Genomic DNA, 19,526 nt, shown 5'->3' with positions numbered 1-19,526 from the left:
GGCAGGGGATAGAGCTCCTTTGGCAGAGTGCCTGCCTTGCATGCACAAGGCCCTCAGTTCAATCCCCAGCACCACAAAAAACAAAATGAAACAAAAATCCATGATCAGCTCCTTTCTTCAGACCATAGTCATAAGTCCTCCAGGGCATTGATCTTGTTTGTGTCTCAGAGCTAACACCATTCTTAAGACTATCATTCCTGACTTCCAGTTTAGATTCGTTAGAGTTAAGAAGAAATAAAAATCACAGGGAGATGGGTAGATTCTCTATATTTTCTATGCTAGAAGCTGGAAGCTGGGAAGCCACAGGCAGGAATAGGGGAAAGGTTTCTTACCTTCCTAGAGAGGATAGGCACTCGTGAAGTTAGTTTCCTCTCAGTGAATTCCCTTCTTTAATAAGCTCTGCTCTATGAATCACATAAATCTCAGCAGTGAAAGCCAATTTTATGGTTTGGTTTGCTTAATAGTCGCACAATTAAAGTAAGTTGTAAAAAATGGTGGTGGTGTTTACCAGGATAAATATTTAAAAGGGAACAGCTGTAGGAGGATATAATAATTAAAATCAGTCCCTGGTTTTTCATCTTAGTACAGGCTGCAGAGGTTGGTTCTTAATCAGAGGTGTTTCCTGGCCTCTCCTTTGAAAACCTTGTGCTACAGCTGCCAGGCTCAGGTAGGAAGGAGCAAAGCTTTGGGAGTAGCTGTGCATGGCAGAGCTGGGAGGGGGCACAGTTTGGGGGCAGGACTGAGAGGAGAGTTAAGGTGTGGGGAAGATGGTGTTGTCACTTTCCTTGAGCTCCTGAATTGGGTTTTCTAGTGTGAAGAAGAAAGTTAATGCTTTTCAGAGGACAATGTGGTTTTTATAAAGAGTTGAGCCTATTTGGGAAGCAAATTTCAGTTCTGTATCCTGCATAGGACACAGAGCTGGTTGACAGGTAGTATTGGTGATTGTCAGTTTTCCAGCTTTGGTTTTGGGGGCAGAGGTTGAAGACAGCTTTTTTTCTCTTAAGATAGCTTTTTTTTTTTTTTTTTTTTTTTAAGAAACTAGGGATTGAACCTAGGGGTGCTTTACCATGAGCTACATCCTCATCACCCCCAACCCCTTTTTTTTTGGAATCAAAGGGATTTATGGGTCTACCTTTTCCATAAATAAATCCATACAGAGTTGGGAATTAGGACCATGTTATATACAGAAAGGAAGACAGCATGGCATTCAGGCTCAGGGATAGTACACATCATCAGGTGTGGCATCCTCCCAAGTACACTCAAGGCTCCTGGGATCCCCATTGGAATGGAAACAGTAGAACTCATGCTGCAGGATCTATCAGAATTTGGGGGTCCCAGGAAGGTTTAGCCTATGATCCAGTTCCAAAAGTCCCAGGCTTCTCTGCCACCTCCAAAGCTAGCTTCAGGTTCTGATCAAACAGCTCACCCCTGATGCACACTTCCAGGGAGTAGAATGGATTATTGAGGGCAAAATCTCAGTAAATTTCATAAATTTTTCAAAGAACAGAATCTATTCCAGTTTGCCCAGGTTCTGCCACAACCTTGATCCCTGTCAGTGTCTAGAAGAAGTGCAGTTTGAATGTGCCTGAGCTTCCCTGTTCAGGAGACAGCTGGGAGCTAGTGGCAAGGAGCAAGTGGAATATGGAGGCCAGCATGAGCTTCTCTGATTGGAGGTGGGGCCAGGTTGACCAAATTGAAGAGACACCAGCTAATTAGCAGGGTGCTCCAGCACCTCTTTTTCATTGGCCATGTACTGCCCTTCATGTCCACACCTCTGAAGGCCAGCACTGTTTGGCCCATGTTAGGAAGATTTGACAAAGGCAAGGCCATTTTGAAACATATCCTTCATCTTAGAACAAGAGTCACCTCACAATCATTGTGAGTCAGCTTGACCTTCAACCTCAGGCAATACTTGATCATCATGCAAAGAAAGGAAATTGCTATCTGGGACTGGAATTCTGAAAACACCTGGTTTGACATGGAACAGTGACCACCTCAAATAATGGAGTTGACCATAAGGACCCTTCCCTTCCCTGACAACCCCCTCCCAACAGCCTAACCACAAAAATTCACCCACTCCCTCATCCGTCTATAACTACCCCAGGCTGTAAGCAGAAGAAGGGGCTCAGTCTCTGGGCCCCCTCTGCAGGTTTGTCCCTCATAAACCTGTTACTGTTGAGCTGCCTCTCCTCTCTCTTGATTTCCTTCATTTCTTTCCTTACAGCCCACCTGGATGCTGTCTTGCTGTCTGAAGGCAACCAGCACATGCTCTTGTGTAGCTCGATAGCAGATCCAGAGGGTACCTGAATGTAGCACAGCCCGTGGCTAGCAGTTGTCCAGTTGGTAAATCAGGCCACCAGCTTTGTTCATCTCATACATGCTAAAAATCACCATTGCAACAGGTGCTGCTCAAGAACTCGGATCCAGCCTCCTCTCCATGTCCCCACAACCCCCATCCCTTTTCATTTTTTGAGACAGGCTCAGTTGCTAAGGCTGGTCTCAACTTGTGATCCTCCTGCCTCAGCTTTCCAAATCGCTGGGATTACAGGTGTGCGCCACCACGCCCTTTCTGCCACTCTGACCCCTTTCTTATTCCAAAACCCCTTTCCTTCTCTCTCTTTTGTTGGGCAGTCCTGCCCACGCCCTCTGGCTCAAGGCTACTGACCCCTGGGCAGCTCTTTGTGTCTCCCTCACCTGCCTACACTTGGCCTTGATATCACCCACTGGGAGGATCCTTAGGGAGTGCCCAGACAGCGTAATACTCAGGCTCTTAGTATAACCTGGACAGGTGGCTATTGCATACAAAGTAAGTGGCCAGAAGTGGGACTCCAGCCTTAGGCATTTTCTTTTTTCAGAGTCTTTTCCTTAAGCAAATATGGTGTTCTCAAAACCAGGTTGACCTAAGGTTGCCTTGTTAAAAAGTGGTTTGGGGCTGGGGATGTGGCTCAAGCGGTAATGCGCTCACCTGGCATGCGCGGGGCGCTGGGTTCGATCCTCATCACCACATAAAAATAAAACAAAGATGTTGTGTCCACCGAAAACCGAAAAATAAATATCAAAAAAATAAATAAATAAAAAGTGGTTGTATTGGTCCATTTTCCATTATTATAATGAAATACCTGAAGCTGGGTAACTTTATAAAGAAGGGAGGTTTACTTAGCTCACAGTTCTGGAGTTCAAAGGCATGGTCCGGGGAATAGCTTGGCTTTGGGAAGGATGGCATTACAGGAGCACGTGCAGAAGTGAGAGACCACATTGCAGAACAGAAAGCCAGAGAATGACTCAGGGTTCAGGCTCAGGCTTTTATAATAGCTTATCTTCAAAGAACTAACACAGGGGTTCCATAAGAACTACCTTAGTCCCTTCTCAGGGTAGGCCTCAGTGACCTGAGGACTCCCACCAAGCCTTACCTCCCATCATCACCACATTGAAGACCAAAGTCTCAACCTTTGGGGGACAAAGCATATCTGAATCATAGCAGTGGTGGATCATGGGCACTGTGTAATGATTGTTCCTCACTGGAGTGTCTGGGAACTGAAGTTACCATTCTTCCTCCCATCAGAGGACAAAGGAGTAAACTTTATTGTTGTTGAGATGGAGTTAAGGCAGGATAAGAGTGCATGGAGAGAAACAGTGTGGTTAAGAAACTTTTAAAAATATGGCTTCCTGGGCTGGGGATGTGGCTCAAGCGGTAGCGCGCTCGCCTGGCATGCGTGCGGCCCGGGTTTGATCCTCAGCACCACATACCAACAAAGTTATTGTGTCCGCCGAGAACTAAAAAATAAATATTAAAAAAAAATATGGCTTCCTAGCCCAGCCACGGTTTCTGAGAAGCACTGAGTTCCCTTAAACTTTAGCAACTTGCTAAGGGAAACAACTTCCTTTTTTTGCCCCCAGTACCAGGGGATTGAACCCAGGGCTTTGCACATGCTAGGCAAGCACCTTACCAGAGTTACATCCCCAGTCCTTTTTTTTTTTGAGAGAGGGTTTCACTAAATTCCCCTAGCTGGCCTTGAACTTTCTATCTTCCTGCCTTAGCCTCCCAAGTAGCTGTGATTATAGGCATTATATGCTACCATGCCTGGCTTCTGTAATTTTAATTCTTGCTATTTTGGAGATCATCTTCCATTTTATACATTTCATTTTTACATATAGAAAGATGTCTCTAGGGGCTGGGGATGTGGCTCAAGCGGTAGCGCGCTTGCCTGGCATGCGCGGGGCGCTGGGTTCGATCCTCAGCACTACATAAAAATATAATAAAGATGTTGTGTCCACCGAAAACTAAAAAATAAATATTAAACAGTTCTCTCTCTCTCTCTAAAAAAAAAGTAGCGATTAAAAAAAAAAAAAAAGGAAAGAAAGATGTCTCTGGGAAGCTGGGAAGCTGGGGATATAGCTCAATGGTGGAGCAAGAGGCCCTGAGTTTGATTCCTAGTACTGCAAACAAACAAAAAGCTATAACTGGGAATTAAGCTACATCTACTCTTTTAGCAATTAATTTGCTAAGTGAACTTGGACAAATCATAGACATCTAGAATAATCATTAGGTAGTAAAAGTTGCTTTACTTCTCTGGGGTATGTTGAGACTTCAAAACTAAAGTGAAGAAAAAAGTATTCTCACTATGCAAACACATTAATATTAAATAATAAGGATGCATGGTGATAGTGGGAAGTATAGGAGCTTTTGGATTGTTTCCTTTAGCAAGTTGCTTCACTTCTTAGCCTCAGTTTTCTCATCTGTAAAATGAAGAGATGTACTTTACAGATTGTTGTGAGATTAGAGATGGCATAGGTCAAGCCTTAGCATAAGGCCAGACACATGGTAGATATCTCACAAATGGTAGCTATTATTAATAATCTGACCACCAGGCTTGCTTGATTGAAATTGCCTTACAATTTACAAAACAACTGACAACTAGCACACACACAGGGAGAACAATGCCAGGTGCAGAAACACACACTTGTAATTCCTGGGATTCAGGAGGCTGAGGCAGAAGGATTGTAAATTCAAGGTCAGCCTGAGCAACTCAGCAAGACCCTGTCTCAAATTAAAAAAAAAAAAAAAAAAAGATTGGGGGTGTGTCTCAATGGTAGGGTGCCCCGAGGCTCAATCCCCATTATGGTGTAGTGGGGTAGGAGGAAGAAAAAGAAAATAATCAACCACCCAGTGTGGTCCTTACCATTCCCTAAAGGTGACTGCTGACTCCCCAGTGTGCACAAATCCTGCCAAATGCTGTTAGCAAAATGGTGGTGCAGCCAGATGGAACTCGGTTCCTCCTCTGAGATGGAGAGTGCTTTAGTGAAGGATGGCTGAGTGCAGATTCACTGGAATGGCTTTGACTGCCAAGTGATGGAAGGAGGGAGCCAAATGCAATGGGAAGGCTGAGAGCAGCTGGGAGGCAGTGTGTACTTGCCGACTCTTTGATCTTTCCCTGCTTCTGAAACATTTTATTCCTCTATTCTCCACTTAAGAGTCCTCTAGGCAATCAGGGCTGCCCACAGATCTCGCTGACATATGGACATCCCCTTTTGCTTGTTTGGTGTCAGGAGGAATTCCTATTAGCTGCTAACTGCGGAGGTGGCCCACTGCACTCTAGAGGTTGTTGTGTAAACCTCCTTGAGCTGCTCATGTGCTCAGAACAGGTAAAGATTTCATGTGTCAAGCAAGTAAGGGAGACACAGAGCGGGAAGAGGCTTCTTAAACACAAGCCTCTTTTATTTTGGTTGCCACTTCTGTGAGTCAGGTTGGTCTTCTCACTACTTTACCAAGCAACATCCAGCTATGTGGGTATTATTCATTCAACAGATATTTATTGAGCCCCATTATGTGCCTGCAATAATTTTAGGTTGTGACCAGGACAGACAAGCTCCCTGTCCTTGTGGAGTTTACATTCTTGTGGGGAAAGACATTAACTCGTGTACAAATAAGCTAATTTAAGATAGTAAACAGTTTAATGAACTTATAATATGGTAGTGACAGGAGGTGGGGGATGACTGTTTATCTCAGAAAGGGACATTGAGACAAAGACCGTCATGCTACCTGAAGTCAAGTTCCAAGTAGAGAAGGACATTGACACAAGATCCGAAATGGCACTTCAGAGGACTAGAAAGCTAGCCAATGAGAATAAAGAGGAAGATTACAGCAGATCCATTTGGAGAGGCAGCACAAAGTGAGGGCCACAGAGCACCTTCAGCCCACATGGTGTTTTTGAGATTTCACTAAAAACAAAAACATTCTTGACTTGCAATTTCTTTGAAAATTAAAAAAACAACAAACTTAGCCATATTCTGGGATGGGAACATTTGCTTCAAAATAGAACAATTATGTTCTGTCTTCTTCTGTCCTCAATGGGGCTATTATCAATTTGGAAATGATATTTACCAATCCTGGAGTACCATGTAGGTTTAATGAAGGATTGATTTTTTTTCCTTCTCAGTAATGGAAGCATATGATGACTTGGAGTGACTTAATTTGGGTTCTTAAAACAATCCTAATTTGTCAAAAGATTGTTGCTAAAGGTGGGAGGACAGGGCAATAATGAATGAGGCAAGTGACTAGGGCCAGTGGAGACAGAAATGGACAGATTCTGTATATATTTCAGTGGTAGAGCTGACAGATTTGGGGGATAAAAAGGAATGGATGACTTTAAGGGTTTGCCTTGAGCATCTGGGTGGGTAGTGGCATCATTTTTCTGAGTCAGAGGACTAGAGAGAATAGTTTGGGAAAGAAAATCAAAGCTGTTTGTGGTTTACTAAATTAAGAAAAACTATTAAACATCTGAGTGGAATGTTAGATAGGCAGTTAAATGATCCAGGAGGTTAGGAGAAGATCACTTTGGGGAGAAAACTGGGAGTCTTCAGTACATAGGTGATACCTGCACTCATGGAAATGGATGAGATCACTGACGGTGGAAATGTAGGTAGAAAATAGAATGTAGTCAGTTCTGGGATCTTTTTTCCTATTTAGATTTAAATCTTCTAAATTCCTGAGGACACACAGGCTAATAAAACATTTAGTATTAAAAACAATCTGGTTGGAGCTAGGCTTGGTGGCACAAGCCTCCTGCCCCAGATTTGGGAAGCTGGGGTAGGAGGACTCCAAGTTTGAGGCCAGCCTCAGCAAATTCAACAAGGATTCACCACGGCACTAATGATGGTCAGGGCACTGGGATCAAATTTTGAGGACTTTTTCTAAAAGCCCTAGGTGGGGTTCAAATGCATAGTAACACTCAGCTGATATTCCTTAAGGCCTTCTTTGTGTAACAATTAAGGACTCAACATTCACTGGGTGTACCTGTTGATCCCAGCATTGCAGGAGGCTGAGATAGGGGGAATGAAAGTTCAAGGTCAGCCTGAGTAATTCTGTGAGACTTGTCTCATAAATAAAACTTTAAAAAGGACTAAAGAGGGGCTGAGAATGTAGCTCAAGCAGTAGTGCGCTCGCCTGGTATGCGTGCGGCCAGGGTTCGATCCTCGGCACCACATACAAACAAAGATGTTGTATCCGCCAAAAACTAAAAAATAAATATTAAAAATTCTCTCTCTCTTTAAAAAAAAAAAAAAAAAAAAAAGGACTGGAGATGTCGCTCAGTGACAAAGCATCCCTTGGTTCAATGCCCCCATGGGGGTGGGGGACAGCATCTAAGGATAAAACGTTAACTTAGAGAGAAAGTCTAAATTCTTTATAGATGTCATTGAAGGCCTTTCCACATTGTTCACAAACTACATTTCCAGTGCTAACTCTCACTGTTGCCAGGAATGAACCCTCTGCTCCAGTTATATCAGTCTGCTTATTACCTCCCGTTTTATTTTTTTCACTTGGATAACATTCTCTTTAATCTGTGCTGTCACAAAATGGCTAAATACTTGAAAAGTGGCCATTCTAAACTGTGATTGCTGATAACACTCAGATTTTAGAAAACAAGCAAAGAGGGATTCCCAACTCTGGGGCCCCTTCTCTTTGAAGAAGTCTCTCTTTTGCAGTAAACCCACTTTTTGCTTGGAAAAAAAAAAAAGAAAAAAGAAAAGAAAGAAAAGTAACATTAGTAACCTTTAAATACTGATTACATATTGAAATGTTAATTTTTGAGAGAGAGAGAATTTTTTAATATTTATTTTTTAGTTTTCTGCAGACACAACATCTTTGTTTGTATGTGGTGCTGAGGATCAAACCCAGGCTGCATGCACGCCAGGCGAGCGCACTACGGCTTAAGCCACATCCCCAGCCCCGAATGTTAATATTTTTGATAAATCAAATAAATTATTAAATCTAAATCCACTTGTTTCTTTTTAAATTGGCTATTGTAAAAATTAAAATATATGTGGCTTGCATTATTTATTGGGTATTACTCTATTAATTAACCAAGGTAGAAGTGGGCTCACAATTCAACCCATTTTTGTACTTCTTTCATGCTGAAATAATAAAAGTGATGAATGAGGGCTGAGGTTGTGGCTCATCTGCAGAGCATTCGCCTTGCATGTGTGAGGTTTGATCCTCAGCACCACATAAAAGTAATAAGTGAAATAAAGGTATTGTGTCCAAATACAACTAAAGTGATGAATGACAGAAAAGTCTAAGTGTGGGTTCATAGATTTGAGGCAGGTGTACCCTTAGACAAACTGAAAGTGCTATCACTGACCAACTGGCAGCTCAAGAAAGCAAAGATTTTTTGTGCCAGAGATGGAAAGAGTACTAATAACTTGTGCTTCTGCTCAACAAGTGTTAGACAACAACTTCTAGGCATCTACACTAATAAAAAAATCTATCCTTTGAATCCATCTTTCTCTCTTCTTCTACATCTAGTCACTAAAACAACTCTTCTTGTAAATTTCTTTTAAGAATTATTTTTTCAGTCCATATCTAATCAGTCTTAGTTATTACCTTGCTTTTGAAGATGCATTATTCAAGTAGTCTCCCAGCTTCTTTCTTCCATGTTCATTTCATTCTATATACTGCAACTAGAATGACATCTGATATTTCTTTGCAGATTAATTCTTTGCTTAAAATACCTCCATTGATTTCCACATTGCCAACAGGAAGAATTATTTAGAATTCAAGGCTTTGCAAACTTTCTTCGTACTTCTATCTATAAAATCTTCGCTTTAGGGAAGCTCATATATTGAGTTAATATATGTAAAGCACTTAGAATCCTGCCTGGCCTGTGCTAAGAACTGTTAAGTCTTACATATTATTTGAATATGCTGTCTGAGTATGCATTTCTGACTCCAGAACACTAATTCCCTTTTCCTGTTTAAATACCAAATCTCCAAAGGAAGGAATAACTAAATCTATTAAAGATCAACAAGGGTAATTGTTACTATTAGGAAAACTTAAAAAACTTTAAATGTCCTCTCCATAATTAACAAAACCCATAAAAATGAATCCTAATTTATCACAAAATCAAAATTCAGACTGGATAAGATGGAAATAAAGGTAATAAGTATTTCTTTCATTCAAGAAACAGGAAATTTATGGAATGTTTTAGCGCAAAAGTAATTCTGAAAACAACATAAATGGATTCTAGATTAAGGGCACTCTCCAATTTTGGCATATTATTAGAATAACTTAGGAACTTCAAAATACAGCTGTCTCTGCTGGGGTTAGAGTGTTTTGTCTAATAGGCACTAGATTTGATCCCTACTCATGCAGAAAGAAGAAGAAGAAAAATAGTTGTCTGGACTCCATCCCAACCAGGTTTACTCAGATATTTGACTTTCTTTCATTCTTTTTTTTTTTTTTTTTTTAAGCTTTATAGGTGATTCATGTGTACACTTTTAAAAGTATCAAAGGTGATTCTCATATACATCCACATATGACAATGACTGGTCTAATCAAAGGGAAAGTTTGCTTTAAGAAGGTGGAACATGTTTGGTATACATTTTTCTCAATGTTCTTCTAAAATTTTTTTGAAAATAGAATATCCAGAGAACTGAGTAACCCAGAATAACTTTTGTGTTTGAGTAGTGAGCTTAAAACAAGACAAAATAAAAAATTCCAACCTTTTGATATAGGATTCAGAAAAATATATACATCTCAAATAGCAGAGTACTCATGTAAACACTTGTCTGTTTATCAGACTTATATCAACTTATAAATTTCAAAATAATTACGTAGGTAAATATATATTTAACTGTACACAATATTTACAACTTACAGATTTTCAACTCAAAAGTAAACACTTAAGCCTTAAAATGTATGAAAGAGTTGGCACTTTGTTATATAACACTTCAAAAATTTCAAAAGCAACTTTACCTCAAAAATACATTACACCAACCTTCCAAAGTGCTACTGTTCCTGGCTCATTTTATCTCAAAAATGGACACGAGTATCCAAATCTCTAGGAAAGGAGTAACAGATGTATTGTTATACTGAAAGCATTTTTACTGCTGAAAAAAACTTTACAATAGCTACAACAATAGTGGAGCAAGCCTATAGAATCCCAGCTACTCCGCAGGTTGAGGCAGGAGGATCTCCAAGTTCGAGGCCAGTCTGGGCAAGTCAGGGAGACCCTGTCTCAAATTAAAAAAAAAAGGGGGGGGGCAGGGAGCTGGGGCTGGGACTTAACTGTAGAGCTTCACCGGATCCAATTCCCAGTAAGGTAAGAAACAAAACCACAAGAAACCTTATAACAAAGCCCCTTTCACCCTCCAATCCTGAGATAACAAATCCTGTAGTTCTCCCTCATCGTCGCTGTCAGCATTCTCCTCTTCCTTTTTTTGCAGTTCTTTTATAGTCAAAACCTCTTTAAGTTTATTTTTAATCTCATCCTGGCGATTCCGCAGCTTTTCCACCCGACGGTAACATTCTATCTGCTCATCAATCTCCCCAATCTGGCGGTCCAACCGTCCCTCCTCATCCTCTTCAGCGACTATAGCTTCGGAAATAGTGTTGACCTGCCTCATGGCTTTTTGAAATTCGTCCCACTCTTTGTCCATTTGGTCCTTTGGAGCATCAACCTTTCGTACCTTTGCATCTACTTCAGGGTCGTCAAAAAATCCTTCTGGTAATGCTTCCGCGGTATTCTCTCTCCTTTCCACCACTTTTTCATGTATTTCTGCTTTCTCAATTGACCCTGAATGAGGAATTAAGGGGGCCTTGGGAGGATTGGTATTAAAGGAATCGTTTGGTAGCACACTACTTGTTGCTTCCCGCGAGGAAGAAAGTGAGTGTTCTTTGCCGTGTGTGCTAGGCGGCAGCTTGCTATCCCCTCTTTTTCCTTCTCCGCCTCCCTCCTCTTCCTCCTCCTCCTCCTCCTCATCTTCATAATCAGGGAGTAAACCGAGTCCCGAAGGTTTACTGGGTGTCGATCTAGCGGACTCTTTTCCTGTTTTGTCAAAGTTGGTGGACAAAGCGGACGTGGAGGGCTGTACCTGAGGAACCCAGGCCTTCGCTCTCTTGGCGTCTTGATTATCGGCATCCGACGCTTTCCTCTTGACGGAAAGAGACGCAGCGTTTGCAGATGGACCCTGGGCGGCTCCCTTCGCACCTTTCAGCTCGGCCACTTTCTCTCGGTGCTGCTTTCCCAAGACGTGAGTCTGCCACAGGAGCTCGCTCTTTACCGGGGTGTTACAAAGGGCACAGCTCAACTGCCCCAAGCGGTTGTACTTCGCGAACGGAGATTCTATCCTTTTCCGGTTAGTGCTCAGACGCTGCTTCTCCTTCATCAATCGTCTGAGTTCTTCTTGATTTACTACTCGCTTCCCGGCCGGAGGCCGAGCGGAGGCGGAGGACGCCATTTTTGCGACTAGATCCCTGGCGATTCTGGCTTCCGTCCCGGCGAGGCTTGATTGCGTCACTTCCTGATGTAGCGACGATTGGTCACAGCGCAGGAGAGGGCGTGGCGCCAGAATTTTACCTCAGAACCAGCTAGAAGGCTGTTTTTCCCCGCTCAACCGTTAGGCTATGGCAGCGATCAAAGCTATAAACTCCAAGGCTGAGGTGGCGCGGGCCCAGGCGGCCTTGGCTGTCAACATATGCGCCGCCCGAGGGTTGCAGGATGTGCTGCGGACCAACTTGGGTCCTAAGGGCACCATGAAAATGTGAGACGGCGGTTAGGACACCAGGCGGTTTTGGGGTGATGGGACGTCCTCTGATGCATAAGTTCCGCGAAGACACTGGAGCGATCAACTTGTAGGCCTGGCTCCCTTTTTGTCATTTCTGCCCTGAGAATATCTCTAGCCTGGTGGTCAGGAGGAGAAAAGCCTCCCCCGAGGAAAGAGCCCCCCCCCCCCCAGTGAAGCCGTGACACCCGCTCTCCCATTTTCGTTAAGGTTTCTGAGGGATTAGAGAGCCAGTTCATTTGTCTCATTGTAAATGGAAGGCGTTTAACACCTCTTTCTTCCTTCCTCGCGTGCTGGGGATCGAACCCAGAGCTTGGTGTACCTAGGCAAATCCTGTCACCGAGTTACATCTTCAGCCCCAACTCCTCTGCTTTTTAAAACTGTATGCCCTTAATCTGTAAATTCGACTCCACCCCCCACTGCCAGCCCTGCTTCGTGGTGCAGGGGTCTTGTGCATGCTTGGCACAGGCTCTATCACGGAGCTAAATTTTTAGCCCCAGGATAGATAGACTTTTTGCATGGCAAGCAATGTGTTGTCATGGAAAGGGTACAGGATTTGGAGCCAGGCAGGCATAGGTTCAAATCCAAATTAATCTTCTAGCTCTGAGTACTTAGGCAAGTTCCTTGAATGCTCTGTGCCTATAATTGTTCATTATTTTAGTATTTATTTAGCACCATTTTTTTTTCTTTACACAAGTGGAGAAGAGACTGGTGAGAGCAAAAGGGTATAAGAGAAACATCCTGACAGCAAGGAGAAAACTAATATTAATAGTAGAAGAAGGCACTTATGCACTAGATGCTGGGAAAACAGATGACAAAGATAGTTTTAGTTCTTAAGGAAATCTGGTAGAGACAGATGTGCTAATTATATATAGATGCATATGATTATACTGAGGAAAGGGACTAATTACTGATGGCAGAAGGAAAAGCCTCTCAAATAACAGATGATGGGGCTGGGGTTGTGGCTCAAGTGGTAGCACGTCTGCCTAGCATGCGTGAGGCACTGGGTTGGATCCTCAGCATCACATAAAAATAAAATAAAGGTATTGTGTCCACCTAAAACTAAAATAAATAAATATTTTAAAAAGATAACAGATGATGTTTGATCATAGTCTTGAAAGAAGAATGAGTTCACCAGTTGGAGAAGGGAGTACAAGTCCTCCTAAGTAGAATAATTTCAGGAATAAGAAAGCCCAACAATGTAAACATAACAAACAAAACAAAAACAATTTAAGGGGAAGTAAAAGACTTGGTTTGTAGGTAGGTGGTAGATGAGGAAGAAAGATAGACAAGCCAGATTGGGAAAGGTCAAGTTTGTCATTGCTAAATTAGTTTGGATTTTACCTTGAAGGTGATGGAGAGCATACAAATTACTGAGGGATTTTTGAGTCACATTGCCTTTTAGAAAAATAAATGTATAGCATGGAAGGTAAATTCAAATTTGGAGGTAATCAGGATTCTGTTTAAGCAGTCCAGGGTAGAATGATAATGACAGTGGAAATGGGGAGGGGGGTTATGACTCAGAGATATTTAGATCGTAGAATTGACAGAGCTTGGTGATCTAGCTTGGTGATGAATGAAGGGAACTAAGTTGAAGGAGTGAATGATTGATGACATTTACCAAAAATAAAAACCTGCAGGAAAGTTTGCAAACAAGTGCTTTGTTTCTCATACTCTTTGACCCAAGTTTCTAAATACTCAAGTACTCTCTGAATATTCCATTTGTTCTGAATTCACCATAAGTTCATCTTGGGAGAAAGGATCCTGTGAGCAGCAAGTGGTGATAGTTACTGTGGTATTCCCCCATGGCATAATGGAGTTTTCAAAGCCCTGTTTCCTTTATTAAGGAAAGTGGAACGACAAGTGCTAGGAATGTTGTGTTTGACTCTTGACATGTGAAGTTAATATTATTACTGTTCTTTGAACAGGCTTGTTTCTGGTGCCGGTGACATCAAACTCACCAAAGATGGCAATGTACTGCTTCATGAGATGGTGAGCTGATGCTGTTGACTTTAATAAACCTTAATAAGCCTCAAGTAAGAACATGGTACAGTTTGTATACATTTAAGCCAAGGCTGTCAGCTAAATACTGCAGTCTTGAGGTATGCCTGTTGGATTAAACCTCAATAATTTTTTTTTTTTGCTGTTTCAAGCAATAACTTAGGGATATTTACAAATTAATAACAAACTTAAGGCACTGTGTTATATTCTTTGTAATCATGGAAGAATGAAAATTCCTTTGCAATTTTCATAAATATTCATCTTTGAGATTGAAGGATTTAATCTTCTTTTGTAAATATCATTGCATTCTGAAAAAAGGAGTGTTGTAAAATGTTCAAACCTCATTAGTTCTCAATTTTTAAATTTTGGACTTGACATTTACTAAGTATTTGATAATATAAAACTTGTAAACTTGTAGGATCAAGCTTATTTCATTTCTTAATTATACTGTTGACCCTTAGGTTATCTTTTGTGGCCTTCTCTATCTCATTCCCCTTTCTTTTTAAACCTGTTGCTTACTTTTTCCAGCAAATTCAACACCCAACAGCTTCCTTGATAGCAAAAGTTGCAACAGCACAGGATGACATCACAGGAGATGGTACTACTTCAAATGTTCTAATTATTGGAGAGCTATTAAAACAAGCTGATGTTTACATTTCTGAGGTATTACTATTTCACAGAATTCACTATTTTGAATGAAGTTTTTAAAAAATAAAATGGTTTAATTTTAGAGAGGGTACTGGTTAATTTTAATCAAGATATTCTTGGATAATTATAAATGGAAATAGCAATGAACTTCACCCCCCAATAAATAAATGCCTTTTATTGGAATAATATGCCTCTTTTAAAAATGAAATGGTTAAGATCTATAGAAAGATAAAAAATTACCCATGTACCCAGGAGTAATAGCTTAAGAAAGAAAATGCCACTAATAAAAGTTGAAACCAAATTACACACCTTTAAAAAAATAACTGGAGGGAAAACCTTATTGAAAGTTTCCCATCTTGTGAATTTACCTACCTTTTTAGATTTATTTTCCTTTATAAACCATCTATTCAGATTCCTCCATTAAGTAGTCTCAGAAACATCATGCACATTTCTAGCTCTGTGTCTTTGTTTGATCTCTATTCTTTTCTTAGTATTACCTACCTGTTTCCTATAATTATTTGAATTTTTTCTCTTATTCAGAGACCTTTCAGCAAAGCATTACCCAGTTAAAGTGCTGAAATTATTGCTTCTTTGTGTTTTATTCAGTATTGAGAATTGTCTATTAATTCAGTACCTGCAACTTATCTCAGTTAGGATGCTTTGGCCGGTAAGCAGTAGAAATTAACTAAAACTCACTTAAACAATGAAGAAATTATTAAGCTCCCATAATAGAACATTAAGAGATAAGGACGGGGGGCTGGGGATGTGGCTCAAGCGGTAGCGAGCTCGCCTGGCATGCGTGCAGCCCAGGTTCGATCCTCAGCACCACATATAAATAAAGATATTGTGTATGCCGAAAACTGAAAAAATATTAAAAAAAAAAAAGAGATAAGGACGGATCCAAGTTGAGTTGATTAAAAAGTTTATTCAGTCATCAAGAACCTGGGACCTTTCTGTCTCTTAGCTCTTCCATTCATGGTACTGTTTCATCCTAAGGCTTGTTTTTATCTTGAGTGTAAGACTGTCAGAGGAAATCAGGGTTACTTGCTTCTTGGTAATACTCAATAGGGGACACAACTTCTTTTTTTGTGGTTGGGCCAACTTTAGTCTTATGCTCATTCTAAACCAATAACCATTTTAAGGGGAATTGACTTAAATTAATCAGGATCCACTCCTTGACCTGGGAAGAGGGACACCCAAACAATATAAGGTTTGGTTTATTTGAGAGATTGGTAGATAATGACATAATAATGAAACTGGCAGTTGGTGATAGAGCTAGGCACAGGATATGGCAGAAACACTGATTAGGAAAGGATTTCCTAAACTAAACTGTTGTAGTCAGAAAGCAACTCACTGGAGGAAGTAAGTCCTGAGCTAAATTTTAGGATGGAATGAGCCAGATGAAAGAGTAAGGAGCAAGGAGAATGGCATTCCAGACAGAAGGAACAACATAGCGTTTTATAGAGCAGCCAGCAGTTTGGTATTGCTGGAGTTTATAATGATTTGGATGGTAGCAGAGAAGAGGCTGGAGGAGGTGGGAGCCAGATCACAGAGGGTGGTATGTTAACCAGGAAACTTGCACTTTATTCTGATTTGAATAGACTAAACATGTCAACATAGTAACATCTGATGTGGTCATATTGGCATTTTTAATGTTTGGGGACAATTTTAAGGGAGTCATGACAAGAGAGGTTCTAGTAGTCCAGATGAGCAATTGTGATGTCCTGGACTGAGGAAATTTTTGAAAATGGTAATAGCGAGGCTCTAGAGTCAAGTCTCTTGGGTTTAAATCCTGGCTCCACTTTTATAAAAAAATGTTTATTGGTACACTGTAGTTTTACATGTTAGTGGGATTTGCTATTACATATTCATTCACACACGCATACATGTAATTTGGTCAATTTCATTCCCTGGTACATTGCTCCACTTAACTAATTTGCTAATCTTAGGCAAATTACATTATTCCCTTAAAATTTGGTCACTCACCTGTGTGTAGTGGGAGTAATAAATATCCACTTCATACTGTTGTTGAGAGAGTTAAACTAATTAATTCATGTAAAGCTCTTAGGATAGTGCCCAGCACAAATGTTCAATTAAATGTCAACTTTTAAATATTATAGGAGTGACATAAAGGAATCGTGGGAATAAATTAGAAATTGTACCAGCCTTCACAAAATTTATTAACTATTTTTTTAAAAAATATTTTTGTTATAGATGGACGCAATACCTTTATTTATTTATTTTATATGTGGTGCTGAGGATCAAATCTGGTGCCTTACACATGCTATAGACAGGTGTTCTACTACTGAGCTGCAACCCCAGCCCCTATTTATTATTTTTCAGAGTAAATAATACGGTTTAAAATTGTTTTGTCAGAATTTCAGATCTACAGAAAAGTTGCAAGAATGTTAACAAAGAATTCTTATATATGTTTTACCCATATTCTCTAATTGTTATAATTTCTCCATTCTTGGCCTTGCTCTGAGATATTATATATATATATATATATATATATATATATATATATATATATATATATATAATATCACACACACACATATATATATATAATTTTGTATATATAATTATATATAACATTATAATAGAGGAAATCATATATATCACTGTACATATCATACATATCATATTGTACTATATATCAGAGGAAATAATATATATCATTGTATGTATCTTTTTCTAAATGATTTGAGAATAAGCTGCAGATATGATCTATTTCAGAATTAGTCGGTGTACATTTTTATAATCAAGGATTCTCTTATATAACCACAGTGTAATTACATAAAACAGGAAATTAATATTAACATTGACTCATTCAAGTAGTACCATTATCTAATCTGCAGATTTTATTCAAATTTCACCACTGCTTCCAATAGTGACCTTTATAGAAAAAGAAAATCTAGGATCATGCATTGCATTCGGTTGTCATGTTCCTTTAGTCTCTTGTAAGCTGAAATAATTCTTGAGCTTCCTTTTATGCTTCATGACATTGCTACTTTTAAGGAATATAGGCCAGTTATTTTATACAAAGTCCCTTAATTGGATTTGTCTCTTTCCTCACAACTATACTCAGGTTATTAATTTTTGGCAGGAAAATCACAGAAGTACTGTTGTGCTCTTCTGAATGCATCCTATCAGAAGGCGCATGATGTCTGTCTATCTCATTACTGTGATGTTAACTTTGATCACTGGGTGAAGGTGTTGTTAGCACTTTTTTCTAAATGCTTAGCATTAAAAGGAGCCTTTTTTGTTATTGCTATTGTTGGAGCTCATTTAGAAGGGCACCACATGACAATGTAGTCATAATTTTTGGAAATAGAAAGAGCGACTTTATCTTTTATAAATTGCTCATTTACATTTAGTGGCATTAATGTGGCTGACATTACTTTTTTGGAATATATTAATAAGAGAGGATAGTTACTTTTGACTTTCAATGATTTACTTCATAATTTTAAATTTCATGTTGATGTAATAGGGCCTGCACCCTAGAATAATAGCAGAAGGATTTGAAGCTGCAAAGATAAAAGCACTTGATGTTTTGGAGGAAGTTAAAGTAAAAAAGGAGATGAAAAGAGAAATCCTCTTAGATGTGGCTAGAACATCTCTACGGACGAAAGTTCATGCAGAACTGGCTAATGTGTTAACAGAGGTATGTGATTAAACTTTTTGTATTAAGAATGAGTCTAGCCTAACACATGATGATATTTTCTTTTTCCTAGAAGACAGCCAAGATTTGCATGTGATTCTTTTGAATGTACAACAAAATAAGGAGATAAACACTTACAGGCTTATGTATAGACATTAATTGGTCAGAATAGTTTTCCAAAAGTGAAAGTTGGGAGGGAGTTGGCCTCCTGTAGATTATCTCCTATGGGTAGTATACTAGTCTAAACCTAGAGGTCCATATTTTGTTATATGGAGTGATACATGAGGAAGTTGTTTTTGCAGTGTGCCTTGTAGTTAAGGTTACTACTTTTACAAAGCATGATTGAGCTGATATATAATATTTACATTTGGGAAATGTGTGTTTGTTTTCTTTTCTTCTAAAGGAGGAGCATATGTAATATACAGACAAGATTGGTTGGATATTTTAAGAAGGCTTTTATCAGGTGGTTATCATTTGATGACATCATTATTGTTCCCCAGCTTTGCAGTTTCTAAAACTTGACAGTATTAAATGTATCAGAAATGATGAATTCATAGTAACCAAACTCATATTTGTATCTCCAAAAGAAAATGGTGCTTCTGCACAGCAAAGGAAATACAAAGCAGAATGCTATCTTACTAATTTGAGAAATACAAATGCCAAATGGACTGAAACACCTGAGTTGCCTCTGCTTAATTCTCCTTCCCAATAGGAAAAGTGTGGGAAATTGGATTAAAATCAGACAATTTCTTGCTGAGCAGAGTCAGAAGAAGCAGCTACATTTTCTGCTGTTGGAATACTCAAGTGGTTCAAGATCTATGCTATTTAGGGCAGTCATTTTCCTTCTTTCTTTTTTCCTCTTTCCACATTTTTATTGGTGCATTATAGTTGTATAAATGATGGAATTTATTGTTACATATTCGTACATGCACACAATATAATTATATAATTGGCCAATATCACTCCCCAGCACTTCTTCCTTCCTCCTTTCCTCCCACCTTCCTCTCATCCCTTCTTCCCTTTCCTCTATTGATCTCCCTTTGATTTTCATGAGATCCCCGCCCCCATCTTTTTCTTTTTCCTCTCTAGCTTCCACATATGAGAGAAAACATGATCCTTGACTTCAGTTTAACCTATGTTGCTTTATGAAACA

At 39.8% G+C, this 19,526-nt stretch overlaps 2 protein-coding genes and 1 pseudogene across 2 annotated transcripts in view; 1 reads left to right on the top strand and 2 right to left on the bottom strand.

The window, feature by feature from the left end:
• Positions 1–1,349: 1,349 nt before the first annotated feature.
• Positions 1,350–2,974, bottom strand: LOC113198995 (trafficking protein particle complex subunit 4-like; annotated as a pseudogene).
• Positions 2,975–9,538: 6,564 nt separating this feature from the next.
• Positions 9,539–11,765, bottom strand: Znf830 (zinc finger protein 830). The gene has a single exon (XM_026411888.2). It carries the CDS (start codon positions 11,734–11,736, stop codon positions 10,624–10,626), a length of 1,113 nt encoding a protein of 370 aa, XP_026267673.2. The 5' UTR covers positions 11,737–11,765; the 3' UTR covers positions 9,539–10,623.
• A 137-nt stretch (positions 11,766–11,902) lies between these two features.
• Positions 11,903–19,526, top strand: part of Cct6b (chaperonin containing TCP1 subunit 6B) — a 34,494-nt gene continuing 26,870 nt past the window's right edge. The window contains exons 1-4 of the mRNA XM_026411889.2: positions 11,903–12,039; positions 13,989–14,052; positions 14,590–14,724; positions 18,203–18,376. Coding sequence (XP_026267674.2) covers positions 11,903–12,039; positions 13,989–14,052; positions 14,590–14,724; positions 18,203–18,376 — 510 coding nt within the window. The remainder of the gene's footprint in view (positions 12,040–13,988; positions 14,053–14,589; positions 14,725–18,202; positions 18,377–19,526) is intronic.

This window comes from Urocitellus parryii, chromosome 7 (genome assembly GCF_045843805.1).
Source record: "Urocitellus parryii isolate mUroPar1 chromosome 7, mUroPar1.hap1, whole genome shotgun sequence".
NCBI classification, from domain to species: Eukaryota; Metazoa; Chordata; class Mammalia; order Rodentia; family Sciuridae; genus Urocitellus; species Urocitellus parryii.
This window is presented reverse-complemented; position numbering and strand designations above follow the sequence as displayed.

Coding starts and splice junctions, on each gene's coding strand:
- Znf830 (XM_026411888.2), bottom strand. CDS start 11,736: ATGGCGTCCTCCGCCTCCGCTCGGCCTCCGGCCGGGAAGCGAGTAGTA.